The 14927-nt window shown below is 29.2% G+C and overlaps 2 protein-coding genes across 8 annotated transcripts in view; one reads left to right on the top strand and one right to left on the bottom strand.

The window, feature by feature from the left end:
- ATP8B (ATPase phospholipid transporting 8B) overlaps nucleotides 1–2438 on the top strand; it is a 34057-nt gene extending 31619 nt beyond the window's left edge. For all 7 annotated transcript variants that reach the window (XM_067358603.1, XM_067358597.1, XM_067358602.1 and 4 more), the window contains one exon: nucleotides 18–2438. In XM_067358603.1, the coding sequence (XP_067214704.1) occupies nucleotides 18–437 (420 nt within the window). In that variant the 3' untranslated portion in view covers nucleotides 438–2438. The remainder of the gene's footprint in view (nucleotides 1–17) is intronic.
- Nucleotides 2439–2784: 346 nt separating this feature from the next.
- Nucleotides 2785–8383, bottom strand: Cdk7 (Cyclin-dependent kinase 7). The gene is made up of 5 exons (XM_012360679.2): nucleotides 7713–8383; nucleotides 7405–7464; nucleotides 7213–7321; nucleotides 6393–6838; nucleotides 2785–6301 (listed from the first exon to the last, which is right to left on the bottom strand). Exons 1-5 carry the CDS (start codon nucleotides 7764–7766, stop codon nucleotides 5954–5956), a joined length of 1017 nt encoding a protein of 338 aa, XP_012216102.1. The 5' UTR covers nucleotides 7767–8383; the 3' UTR covers nucleotides 2785–5953.
- Between the last annotated feature and the right edge of the window lie 6544 nt (nucleotides 8384–14927).

Below are 14927 nucleotides of genomic sequence, written 5' to 3'. Positions count from 1 at the left end.
TTACTTTATGCCCGCAGGCCATGTCCGAAGCGACTTTTTGGTTCACAACAGTGATATCCTGTATAATCCTCGTGATACCAGTATTGTCGTGGCGATTCTTCTTTATGGATGTCAGGCCAACACTGTCCGATAGAGTCAGATTGAAGCAGAGGCTGGCCCAACTCCGTTCCCGTCAAAGCCAGGACATACTACGTACACCGTCTACGAGACGTACACGGCGATCTCTACGCTCGGGCTATGCCTTCGCTCACCAAGAGGGCTTCGGCAGGCTGATTACGTCCGGGAAAATTATGCGCAAATTGCCAAATGGTGCTGATTTTAAGTTTTCTATGCCGTTTACAAACAACGTCACGAAGCAGGTTAACGTTGCTTCAACGTCACCAAAGGACAACAGTGCATCTAGAAATTCGCACACACTGGACACGATTAATTTATAATAGCTCGGATGTTAGTCGACTCAATGGACACTGAAGTGCAGGTGATTCTAGTGAATTTTTCTTGATTTACTTAGTTACGGATGTTAGGTGTCAAAATTCAACGCGTCGAATTGATCGACTCCGGTGTATCCCATTGAAATATCGCGTTCTCAATATTTCTGTTGCGTTAATTGCGAGGCGCGAGTGATATTGTATGCAGTATTCGAGAGGATCTCGTGGAGAGTCGATGTCTGTGATTACATTACATTTAATTTAAACATTTATTTATATTCGAAGAAAATTTCGAACAATTAGAAGCTCTATTACAATCTACACAATGGATACCCACGAACAACGATAATAACAATATTAAACTATTATAAATACAACTTTGTTAATGCATATGTCTTTTTAACGCAATGAATTCCAGTGGGATACATTGAGTAACACTACAGTAGAAGTGGCATATGCTATTTACGTCTATACAACACTGTTAAGCATTTACGGATCTGTTATAATTATATGATTTAAATGTTATTTACTTATTCAATACTTTTTTTAATTTTTGCACTTAGGCCACAAGTAAGTGCACATAATATGCATTGATTTAATATGTTAGACAATGATTATATGTACGTAAATAGTATGTTTTACAATAATTATATGCTGTATGGAAAAATAGCTTATGCTACAATGTAGATTACGTTTTTAATCGTTATTATAAAATTATGTGAGAACAATCCTGAATGTCAGAGCATGTTGCGGACAATCTTAATATTTTGTTCAACAAAGGTCTCGAAAAGTGATAATTATATATTTTCTTTTCATTCATCAATGTGAAGTAATATTGAAGACAAGTATTAATACAAAAATGTAATTTTTTTAAAAATACATAATTTATATTAATATTAATTGAAAATTATAAATTTATTATAAAATTAATTTCATAGGTTTTTAATAATTGAATAAACAAACTTTATTTTGATTACTTATTTGCATGCGTATAAATTATGAGTAAAATATTAATTTTTAAAACAATACTATTTTGCATAATTCATACAAATCGTTTCTTTCATTGAAAATTCTAAATAATAAAAATATATATTCTCAGCATTTAGTATTATTTGTAATTTTGTGGATAATTCTCAGTCCATTTTATTGAAAATTACGACACAAACTAATGCAATAACATCGGAAAGAATAATTTGCATTGTTACGCACTCCCTGTGTATATAATAGAAGTATTGCATAGAGGCGTCAAAATCTTGTAATTATCCTACCTTGTACTATATATTATCCTAGTATGAGTATGATTACTGTAAAAATAAAAAAAAAACATGTTTGCACGATATACTATAATAATAAGGATAATAGTTACATTGATCATTGCCTTTATAAAACATGAATACAACAAACGATTTAAAATATTGTACCATAGCATTGATTGTAAATATTTTAAAGAGATATATATTATATTAAATGTTAAGTATATACATTTTTTAAAAGAAAGTAATATATATAGATAGATCGATTTAAAAAAATACGAAAATAGTAGCTATATTGTATTACACTATCGCGGATAAAGTTTGCCTTGTGGACTGACTACTGAATACATATAATATTATTAAAGTGAAAAAAAAAACAGTAGCAACAATGGAGTATGTATTTCTACTTTTAATATTACAATGAAATTTACGGAGGAATAGTGTGTACGAAAAAAAAGTATGTTCCGCAATCAAATTATTCATTTTCAACGGAGAACGTGGATTTTCAGTTGCTTTCAAACATGGTGCCTAATCGTCAAACTACACGGTGTCACAAAGCTCCCATTTCGTTAGTTTACATTTATATAATGTACACTTCGTTTTTCTATGTGAATAGCAGTAAGTGGATTATTTTAAATTTTTATTAGTTCCAGGCGCAAGCATTCAGTAGTTTGTATAACAGAGTTGTCTCTTTTGTATCATACTATATATACTCGTCCGAGTTTTGCAATACAAAAATGAAATTCTTTCAAACTAAGATTCTGAAGTTTTTCTTTTGCGTATTATAAAGCATCAATCATTATCGTAAATACATTGTCGAGGAAAGTAAATTATCGATTTATGAAATAATAAACTCTGCAATTGATGAGTTTCGTATGACATATCTTATATTACAAAAACAAATTTTCAGTCTATTCAAAGTAATTTTTTCTTTTGGAAAGGAAGCTTATAAGTAATAGGCAATGAATGATTTTCGTATTGTGAGAATACTTACCAATAGTCATATAAATGAATAAAAAAATTATTTGAAAGAATATATTTGTAAATTAAAAATAACGCTGAAAATGTAAAATATTTCGGTAACATTTAAACCATATGATAACTTTTGTTATAACTTCTTTGTATTAATACATATATAAACATGTTCCTTCATATGGGAAAATTAAGCTTATACAGTCAGAGAGTCAAATGCACAGTTTACATTCTTATAAAAGCTGATTTACATTCATTTTTGTAATATTTTGCGCTACTAATTATAATCTTCTAATTATAAATTTATGCAGGATTATCTGTGTACATTAGTTTGTCAACTACAAGTAATATTCTTATATTTGCAAAATTAAATATCAAAATTCTGAAATAATATATTTTATCCCATGTGCTGTATAGGTTTGGAATAATTTTACTTTTCTTTTTATTTTCAAGAGACTAAAGAAATTAAGATTTCTTATTAATGTCGGAATTAATATCCTGATTAATTGCATATGAAAAAAGTGGGAACTAAGGAAATTATTATTTTAAAATCCTGATAATTAACATAATTGATATGCTTACTTAATGTAAGACAGATAAGAGTTACGGAAAACATATAATTACAAAAATATTGTTGATTGCATAAACTGTTATATGCATGTTACAAGTCAAATGCTGAATCAAATTTGAAAAAGTCCGCTGCATGTGCTCTACTGATTATGTATCAAACATTAATAGAATTTGGAAACGTTGTAATTTACTTATATTTCAGTACACAATACATAATATACAGTTTTACATACCCGTGTTTCTCATAGCAGTTGGTGCACATTTTCTTCAAAATGTTTCACTTGTACACATCCTTGACAGGAGATACTAATATACGACAATAATGCGGTCAGTTAAATATAATACAAATATGTATTATATGTGATTGCTAAACAGTATCGATTACATTTTTGTCTAATTTTTTTTAATACTTTTCTCATCTAAAATAAACCACTTATTCTTTCATTAATTTAACTTTTCTTCATATTCTCAAAAATTATTGGATCTCGTGTTCACGTTTCTTTATGGATTTTTTTATAATAAAAATGTACAAACTTTCAGTATCATCCTGTCATCTTACATCGATCATCTTTAATAAGCATTAGGATTCATATTTTCCATAACAGAGCCATGCAGAGGCATCGTACATAAATCAATATTAAAATTTAAGATGTTTCTTGTATACACGCTAATGAAGTCTAATATTATCACAAAATTATATATAGATATGTTATGGTATACCTAGTAACAAAATAGAGAAATAATCACGGTACCGAATAGTAGCACACTTGATCTATCATGAATCTTACAATTAGTTATTGTTGAAAAGGACTAGACATAATTCCATTAATGTATTCAGTAATATTTTAATACATTTGTTAAATTGCTCTTGCGATCACATGTGATTTATTAGATAAGTTTCTTAATGAACGCAATGTAATATTAGCAAATTTATGTTCTGTATTTTTTTTTATGTATATCCTGATAATATTTCAGTATTACATCAAATTTTATAGTATGTAGATAAGTGTGTCAAATTATATTTTATTTGAAGCGAAATATTCAAAATTACATTTTTGTTTTCACTGACTGTCTTTCCACTTTCTTTTTTTAATTTTGATGTATTAATACTAATACATATACTTAGGAGCAGTTATTGTGTGTTAATAATATGGAGAAGATATTACATAAGTATTACATATAGTTCAATTCGAATGAAAGGGACCAGTATATGTACGTAAACGTGACTATCATTTGCAGCACGCTTTATCGTGCTTCTTCAGATTACTTCTAATTAAATCTCCGTTTATCTAAAAACTTTTCTCTTGCTATTTATCGATTACTTTCAAAGTATTTGTGACATTGGTCTAAAACGAAGATATATTTGTAATAACTGTAATATAACTGGCAGTGCATGAGAAAAATGTGTAAATAAAATGCGCTTTGTGACGGATTGAAATAATCTTGCGAATTGATGTATATTTATATATGTATATAAATTGATGATGGCCATAATCTTTAACATTTTACATTAAAATAATTATACAATTTATTTTACAAAAAGCCTCTTGTTCCGCGTCAAATTTAAAGAACAAGATATACTCAGTGTAAACTACTTCGGTTTTTAAACGCACCTATCATTCTAAGTTGCCTTTATATTAAATAAAATTTCGTTCTTTGCATTTACCTTAAATTAAAAATACCGTTTTTATGTTTATGAGAAGAATGATATGAACAAGAATATAAATTTTTTCCTTTTGCTAAGTTCGTACAGCTCATATTGATATGTGCATTAATAATTAGGAATAATTTTATATTAAATTGTATTTTTGTTGCGATTGTATTGATTTATAGTCACGTATATCTGTATATATATATATATATACATATAGTTAGAAACATTTTCAATACAGTTTAATCAAGTATGAACATTATTTAAGCATGCAGAATCATATGTTCATCAAATATGAGTTTAATGAAATGTTCTTTGATAGTAATTTATTGGTGGCCAAATGCAAAGTTCAGGAAAGCCTTTGTAATTTTATCTCATTTTTTTCTTCCTAGAAAATTTAATAAATTCACTAATAACAAATGATCGCATTAGCAAAGTGAAATCTGTTATGCGCGAGCATTGTGTTATTGTCTGTACTTATCATGAAGAATTTTATCTAAGAACACTAGCTCGAGTGCTACATTAATTTGTGATTAACTAGTCGCTCTACGGTATACTTCAAATCAGATGTTTTACAATTTATAAAATCGTTCGAAAAAACAATGTTTCTTATTACTTTTTAAGTTAATAAAAATAATGCGGCGTTATGTTGCATTTTTTAACATACGCATCATTTATTCATTCATTTATTTATTCATTTCATGTTGCTATCTGCTACATGTATTTATTCCTATACCTCATTCATTCTCGATTATTAATCATTCAGAATATTGTGCTCTGCTTGACAAAAATCTTTCAATATTTTCCAGTAATTCAGAAAGAATTAGTTAGAATCTCTTATCAAACTTTGTTTAAAAAATTTCAGATTATTAAACGTGATCTAATTTGTTATGCGTGTATATACATATAAATATCATTATTGAAGTATTGAAATAATAATACTTTTCATGATGCCACAATGCCGATATAATACTTGCACATACAGTATCACAACAAAGATCTTCGTTCTTCTAATTTCCAAAATTTTCACTATTGTATTCAACAATTTCCCGCTTTGTCCATTTGTGCTAATATCAAAATTAAAATTGTAATTTTTTCGCTAAAGAGGCACCTTCTATCGACTCTAATAATTTTCTTTTCAAACTAGGTCTTTCTTCACGTTGACGTTTGATGGTTGTAGGCAGAGGTAATTTAGGTCCAGGTGTAGGCGCTGGCTTGTTACTGCAGTACGGCATCTGCAGCGCTTGATCACATGTACATCTTTCCAATGGATTGACATTCAAAAGACTAGCGATTAAATCGAGCAGATCGTCACTGGCAGCGGTGAATATGTGCTTCAACGGTGTGCCTGGGAAAGGTTTGAATTGAATGAAGTCTGGCAATTCAGTCATCCCTTGCCATGTTTCCTCTGTAGGAGTGCCCAGTGTCTAAATAACAAAGAAATCATTCAACATCTGTAGATTACAGAAGTGACTTCTTTAAATCACATATTTCAGATAAATAAAAATATATTACTACCTGGAATATCCTTGTGAGTTGATCCAAATCAGATTCACCAGGTAAAAAAGGCACTCGCAGCAAAAGCTCAGCTAATATACAGCCTACCGCCCACATATCGATCCCAGTTCCATAAAGTCTAGCACCGTAAAGTAATTCAGGCGCTCTGTACCATCTCGTGACTACTTGATGAGTGTTTATCCGATTAGGCGATCCAAAAAACTTTGCCAAACCAAAATCTCCAATTTTTAAAACACCCTCTGAATTCACTAATAAATTATTTGGCTTTAAATCTCTGTGAAGTATCCAATTGAAATGAAGATAATCTAAGCCTTGTAAGGTTTGGATCATATAAGCCTTGATGTTAGCTGCTGTTAGAACTATATTGCTGTCTTTTATTATCACTTCCAAATCAGTATCCATAAAATCAAATACTAATGATACATTTGATTTGTAGCCAAAAACATCTAAAATTGAAATATATTTGTAAGTATAAACATTTATTTTTATATAAATTAGAAGTGGTGTAAAAATTAATAAAATGTACATTTTGATATTTTATACCATTTCTTTCTTTAAAATATAAGATTTAAATGTATTGTAGTAAAGTTCTAGACCTCTCAAATGATGTGATATAAAATTCTAAAACATAAAAATGAATAAAATGTACATTTTAACACTAATGAACATTTTATTCAATTTTAGAACTTTAGAACTTTACTTTATGCTTTAGTACATAAAAATTTTACATTTTAAAGAAAGAAATAGTCTAAAATGTTAAAATGTATATTAATATATATCAATAACATGTCTCCCTAAGAGAGAAAAATTAAATACATACCTAAAAGACCAATGATGTTATCATGTTTTAACTCTTGTAATAGTTTAATTTCTCGCAAAGCAGTTCTATTTATTCCATCTCTTGCTTCTGCGCGACTTCCTACTTTAATCTATAAGTAAAAAAAATTAATTCAAAGTTTATTATATAAATTATTATGAAGGTATGTTTTTTTTCAATGATGACAAAACTAACCTTTTTAACAGCTACGATTTTATTTGTTTCCACATCTCTCGCTTTATAAACTGTGGCAAACTAAAATGTACAATATATTCTGTATATTTTTGTGTAAATGTTGATTATTTTCATGTAATTTTAAACAAATTTAAATGTAAATTATGAGAATTACATAAATAAAATATTACATTACAATATTATAAATAAGCACTGCGCAAAACATAAAACATGTTGTAAATTACATATGTTGTAATATATGTATAAATATTAATAAATATAATACAGATATAAGATATGCAAAAACGGCAACGTATGTATGACCTAACCTGCCCTTCGCCTAAAAAGTCGATTTTTTCATATCTCCGCACTTTTTCTGTCATTGTTGAAAAATTAATTACACAATTGTGTTTTACTTTATATTTTAATTGTTCTCACACAGTTTCTAAATGCTGAGCTTGTTCAATATTTTTATTTCTTTTACAACATGTGATCACATGACATTGATGCAAGTACATATGAATGATCCATGGATCCAATCTGAGAGAAGACTGAGAGTGGACATGCCCGCATTTTACGTGTTTCCGTGGGTTAGCGCCTCTATGTGCACAAAACGTGCACATTAAACTACGTAGCCAATGTCCACGAATCCCGTAGGCAATGTCCATGATCTTTTGGGTCTCTTCCGTGCTACGTCTACGACTTTTTGGTTCCGATATGTGCTATATCTACAAAGTGTCGGTAATGCATACTTGTAAAACATGATTATGTATATCAATCAGATTTGAAATATAAATACACACGTGTTGTAAATACATGTATTGTAGCATTTACTTTTACATTTACAGTTTATTTAGCAAAAGATCAGTTATTTTCAATAACCTGTAATTTGAAAATGTACATTTAAATTATTTTAATAAATTACTTCTATAATTTTGTGTGCGTGTGCGTGCGCGCGCGCGCGTGCATACAAGTGTGCAAATTGTGTACCGCACAAAGTTTCATTCAACAATTAAGTTTTAAAATTTAATTCTATATTTTTAACACTACACATACACAAAATTTTGTATGCTTGTTCTGGAAGACTTTAATTTCTTCTAAAACAAATATTGTATTAGGTCCTTGAATAAGTTCTCGCTGTTTCTTAAAAGATGGCGTAGCGGCACTCTGTGCATGGAATTTCGTACGGAAACGCATCAGCTAAGTAGTACTATATGTAACCTCAAATTCTAGTAGATACAGTTTACCACAGTGTCAACCACGTGTTTAATTACCTATTGCGAAAATGTCTACTTTTGTGCCAAATAAAGTGTTTTTGCGGGGAATTTTATTGCACTGCTTTATTCAAAAGAAATCTGCAGCTGAAGCACACAGAATTCTTGTTGAAACATATGGTGACAATGCTCTGTCGAATACGACATGCAGAGACTGGTTTAGGCGCTTTAAAAATAATGACTTTGACCTTGAAGATAAAGAACGTTCTGGAGCACCGACAAAGTTTGAAGACGAAGAATTGGAGGCATTGCTTGATCTAGATCCATGTCAGACGCTAGTAGAGCTCGGGAAAACATTGCAAGTAGATGCGTCAACAGTTTCAAAACGTTTAAAAGCGTTAGGAATGATCCAAAAGCAAGGACATTGGGTGCCGTATGAGTTGAAGCCGAGAGACGTTGAACGACGTTTTCTCATGTGTGAATTGCTGCTTCAACGGCATAAAAGAAAAGGTTTTCTGCACCGTATCATCACTGGAAATGAAAAGTGGATACACTACGATAATCCTAAGCGTAGAAAATCGTGGGGTAAGCCCGGCCATGCATCAACATCGTCGGCAAAGCCGAATATCCATGGTTCGAAACTTCTGCTCTGCATTTGGTGGGATCAGCAGGGCGTAATTTATTATGAGCTGCTTAAACCTAATGAAACTATCACGGGAGCTCGCTATCGACTTCAGATGATGCGTTTGAGTCGAGCTCTAAAAGAAAAGCGGCCACTATACGGGCAGAGACACGACAAAGTCATTTTGTTACATGACAATGCTCGGCCACATGTGGCAAAACCAGTCAAAACTTACCTGGAAACGCTTCAATGGGAAGTTCTACCTCACCCGCCGTATTCACCGGACATAGCCCCCTCGGATTACCACTTGTTTCGGTCGATGGCGCATGGTTTGAGCGAGCAGCGCTTCCATTCTTTCGAAGAAACCGAAAAATGGGTCGATTCATGGATTGCGTCAAAAGATGAATCGTTTTTTCGACGGGGGATTCAATTACTGCCAGAAAGATGGGAGAAAGTGGTCTCTAATGATGGACAATACTTTGAGTAAAGTTATTGTAAGCCTTATATTTTAAATTAATGTTTTTTTTTAACAAAAAAAACAGCGAGAACTTATTCAAGGTCCTAATATATCAATTGAAAAAAACCGTGTCATAAAATTTGAAACTATATTGGTCGCATCGAATACTTGTTTATTTTTTAAAATATGACTGTCCTAAAAATTACTCTTTTTAAAAATTGTGTATTTACCAATTCTTTATAAATCAGATATTGTCAAAAATTATTTTAAGAATATCTTATTTATAAAAGATTGGTAAATAAAAATATGCAACCAAAATGAATGAAATAATGAGACAACAAAGGACTTTTTGAAATTTTTTTAATTTGGAAATACATAATTTACAGTTCAATATAACAGAATCGTTAAAAAAATTTGAAACATTGTGGTTTATAATTACAGAAAAACAGCTCATAACAATTCTTTACACGTTTTCACGTCACAAAATTATTCGCTCACGCTACGAACCGACTAAAACAAATGCAGTCTACAAACTTTGATGGGTATTTGTTTCTGATTGTTGCTTAAGATTGTCAGTATAACATAGAAAAGCATTCAGTAAGCATCGATTTCCATTTATAACTTCTCGTTTCAATAATTCATTATCATGGGCAGAAAAAGCAAAGAAACAAATCTAGAAGTTAGGAAATTAATTATTTTTTACTGGAAAAATGGTAAATTTTAAGAGAAATTGGAAGTATTGTTTGAAAAAGTTATTCGACGGTGCGATCAGGGTCGCGTTTGTAAAATTTGTGCCCAGAGGCTTGTGATCTTTGAGCGCCTCGATCTAGCCTCCCTCCCCCAATGAGTAAACAGTAAATAATTAACATTTTAAATATTAATATAATTCTACCAAAATACACTTAAGAAGATAATTAAAAATGGAACATTTTTGTAAAAGTGTAAAAGATAAAGAAACATTAAATAAAAATAAAAATTATACCTGCAAAATCACACCTAAAAAATAAAAACTTAATTAAAATCTGAAAAATTAAAATATTAAGTTAAAATCTGAAAATAATTATAGATAAAAAATTAAAATTTTTATGACGCTACATCAAACAGCATGTTAAAAAACTTTCTTAAAAGCATTAACCAGATATACATATACATATCAAATATATAAATATAAAAGATAAAGAAACATTAAATAAAAGTCTGAAAAATCATACCTGACAAATTACACCTAAAAAATAAAAGCGTTTAATAAAAATCTAGAAAATATTTATTTTGTTTTAGGAAACTATTCTTCATTTTTCATTGTCATAATATATCATTGTTCGATAACCTAAAACAAATAAATGTGAATATTGTCGAATTGGAAATTTTATTTTGTACATTTATATTCATGTTGTACATTTATTGAAGATTCCATTTGCATCGTTTTACATATAAGAGATCGACTACAACGGTAATCGCAATTATGTAAGAAATTGAAAGAACATTCATATCTCTTAAGTGATAAGTAGATAATCGCAAAAGAATACAAATAAAATTTTTAAATAAACGGAACATTTTTTTATCGAAAAATAAATAGAGGAAAATATATGTAACAATATATAACAAAATAATTTAAAATAGAATTAACAATAATTTGTTTTATATTACCTTTTTATATATTTTCTTATATATATTGCCCTCTTAATTTTTCACCGAAATAATACACAAAATAACATAAAACAGAAATAATATTAAATAAAAGGAAGATGTACCCTCAGCATTCCTTTGAACTCGATATTTCAATTATAAAAATTAATATAATAGTTTATTTACTATCAAGATATCAATAAAGACGTTTAAACGTTTAAAAGATTTATGGAAAATTTAAAAAATTTTATTTGAAAAGAGTAAAGTATCTTATAAAACTGTAGAAAACTTTCCTATCGTGAAAGTTATTTTCTATATATTTAAACATCTAAACGCCTCACTTTCAATATAATGCTTTATTTGCGGAAGAAATTTCTTTCGTTTTTCGAAAGAAAATCTTGCCCACCCAAAGTTTTGTCATTTTCTTTGTCATCGACAAACTGCAAACTCACTGTCAAAGCAGAAGTTTCAATATTTATCGATGCACAGAAATAAAAAAAATACAAAATTTATGCAAAATTGTTTAATCCTGCCTAACAAAAAATCCTACCTAATAAAACAATTCTATCTAATAGAAAATCCTACCTAATAAAAGATGTAGATATCTGAAAACTCGTGTAAATCAAATAAACCGAGAAACGCGGATAGAGATAATGATTTAACGATTAACGATTTAATTTATAAGTATCGATTTAATATCACGTTATACGCATTTTCGTGTACGCAAATGACATCTCTCACTTGAGAGAATTACGAGGATAACGACCTCGGCGTTTTTCGAGTGATGCTTAGCGCAGAGCTCAGCTCAGTTACCGCTATTTGCATCGAAAATCCGAGAGCGATTGTCTCGATGTTTCTCGCAGGACGCTAGCGCAGAGCTCGGCTCAGTTTCCGCTAGTTGCGTCCGAAATTTGTATTGATAGTCGACCATTGTTCAATGTTCGATCATATCAATGTTTCGAGATTCGTGCTCGACCATCATCAATGGGACCACGAATTTCGAAAGTCCATGCTCAACCATGGGATCAACACTGGAACTACCGATGATTAACATATACCAACTTCTATTTCTTTTTTCTTTTTTTATAAAAAGTGATAAAGAGAAAAAGTACATTAATCAATTAAATTATTTAACACAATGCAACAAGTCACAGAAAAAAATCTCAACAAATACATTATAAATTTAAATAATTATTCTAAAAAGAATAAACCGGTCATTTTTTGACCGCTTTGGTAATTTTAGTGTTAAGCCATAGGACCACGGATGCATGGGTAGGCTAGGAAAGATTGCGAAGAAATTGACGTATAGCAAGAATAAATATATATTTCAAAATTGTAAATAAATTGTTAATAAAAAATGCATTCCTTTTTTATTAAATAAATTATTTCAAATATATCATAATTTATTAATATATTTACGTTTGTGTAAAAGAATTTTCTTTTTCATTTTTAATTTAAATTTGTGATACATTTGTGGTACATATGTATTTAAAAATTTTCTTACTTTTGCTTTTCAACGCCAATTTATAATATTTAATCCTGGAAAGATATAAAAAAATAAACCACTTACCGTAGGGAAGGAAGAAATGAAAGTACACATTTACACACAGAAAAGGAATTTTGCTATCGCAATAAAATAATCGTTGCTATTGCATGTTAAATATGTTAGCGATAAAATTTCGCTATTGTAACTACTTTTACAGATTATTCAATATGCAACAAATCTGGTTTGTTCAAAAAATCGACAAATTTTGAGATGAAAAAACAAGTTAAAATTCGCTGTTACAACAAAATAATTAATTTTTAATAAATTTATTTTACTATTTATTTTACTATGCAATGAATTGTCGCCATTAATACAAACTTTGATAATAAGATAAAAATAAATTTCTTATTATATATTAGCAATATAATTTGCAGATTTAACAAAACTAATTTCGGTAAATAAAATTATTATCTATAACAAATCTCTTTGCTGTTCAAATAATAATTAACTAAAAAATTTTGCTACGATAGCTTATATAAAATTTACTGCGGCAGCAAATACTTTTTTTCCATGTATTAACAAGTTTTTTCTTTTATTTTATGTATAATCTTTTTTTTAAATATTTTTTTTCTTATATTTTTTCTCATATAAAAAAAATATAAATAAATATATAAACAAACATAAGTACATTATTTAGAATAAAAATGTATTGAATTATTTAGACAATTTGTAATAATTTTTATAATAAAATTGAAAACAATTTTTATATGCTTAGAGTCATCTTTGTACAGTAATATTATATATGCACCGTTGTTTTCGACAATTTTTGGCCATCTTTAACAACTTGTGCATACATTATTAAATAAAGATATATAAACATATAAAAATTGTTTTCAATTCTGTCATAAAAGAATTCTACAAACTTTCTGTTAATTATTCAATATATTTTGTTCTGATCTGTCAATCATGAAATACATTTAGGAAATATTCCAGGATTAAATATTCATCAACGCATCTAAGTCCTAGCCTATCCATTTTAAGATAATGAATCGAAGAAATAATGTACTTTTCATAATTTTATTCAAAGTATTCTGGTGTATAATTATATTTTTAATATTATATAATTAATATTTAATATATATGCATTCAAATATATGGATTCAATTAGGCTGATGAAAGTTGTTTCAACTTCGGGCTCAATCAAAATCAAAATTAGAAACACTTTGCTTTTTTTTAATGTACAACGCATTTTGCAGGTTACATATTTTTTAATAATTTTTATAATTATAATCTAATATAACATGTATCTTTTCTAGATATATATAATAATATTGGTAACACATAATTAAATTTAATATAAATTAAATAAAAAAATAAGTACTTTGTTCTTTTAAAAAAAAATACGAGAGAATAAAATTTTGATATAATTACTATAAGACAATAAAAATTATACGACCTGCAAAGTGTCTCGCGTCTATATATTTTCACACTATTATTCGATCCATTATCTTAATAATAAAAGACAAATTAAACTAACTCACCGATCGATGCGCAGCAGCGGAGTTGTCGTTCTGTTGATCTGCATAGTTGATCTGTAAAACACGAAATAAATCAAAATTATAGCAGCGTTCACAATATGAAATATTTGTGAAATCATAAAAAATATTGAGTACATTGAACTTTTAATTCGTTTTCTAAGCAAATATGTAATAAAAGAATTATTAAAAAAGTTTAATTATTTAAATAAAAAGTAAAAAAATATGCGAATAAATTCTAATAATGATAAATATTAACTAATGTAAATATTTTGTCTTTCAAATATTTTAATGTACAATATTTTCAACAAATAAATGAATTATTGCTTACCATAAAGTTGCTCCGCCGGCGCCCGATGCTCCTCCTGAGCCTCCTCCTCCTCTCAGTGGTCCTTCGAAGCACTTACACTGAATCACACGCGTTCGCGGCGCATGCATTGCTCGCATGCGTACCTGAATACGAAAATCGCGCGATACTTAAAACGACACTCCCGACATCGCAGGCGAATCGAACCGAACTGTCCAAGCTGCGACGTTACGCGCGAATTTCGTCCGCGTTTCAGACGACCACATTTATCAATTGAGGCACGATTCTCTCAAAACA

The sequence above is a fragment of the Linepithema humile genome, chromosome 7 (genome assembly GCF_040581485.1).
Source record: "Linepithema humile isolate Giens D197 chromosome 7, Lhum_UNIL_v1.0, whole genome shotgun sequence".
Taxonomy (NCBI): Eukaryota; Metazoa; Arthropoda; class Insecta; order Hymenoptera; family Formicidae; genus Linepithema; species Linepithema humile.
This window is presented reverse-complemented; position numbering and strand designations above follow the sequence as displayed.

Bases quoted from the DNA above. Each gene is read 5' to 3' on its own strand.
- Cdk7 (XM_012360679.2), bottom strand. From the start codon at position 7,766: ATGACAGAAAAAGTGCGGAGATATGAAAAAATCGACTTTTTAGGCGAA. The intron at 7,322-7,404 runs GTTAGTTTTGTC...TTTTACTTATAG, and splicing joins AAATCGTAGCTGTTAAAAAG to ATTAAAGTAGGAAGTCGCGC. The intron at 6,302-6,392 runs GTAGTAATATAT...TTTGTTATTTAG, and splicing joins AACTCACAAGGATATTCCAG to ACACTGGGCACTCCTACAGA.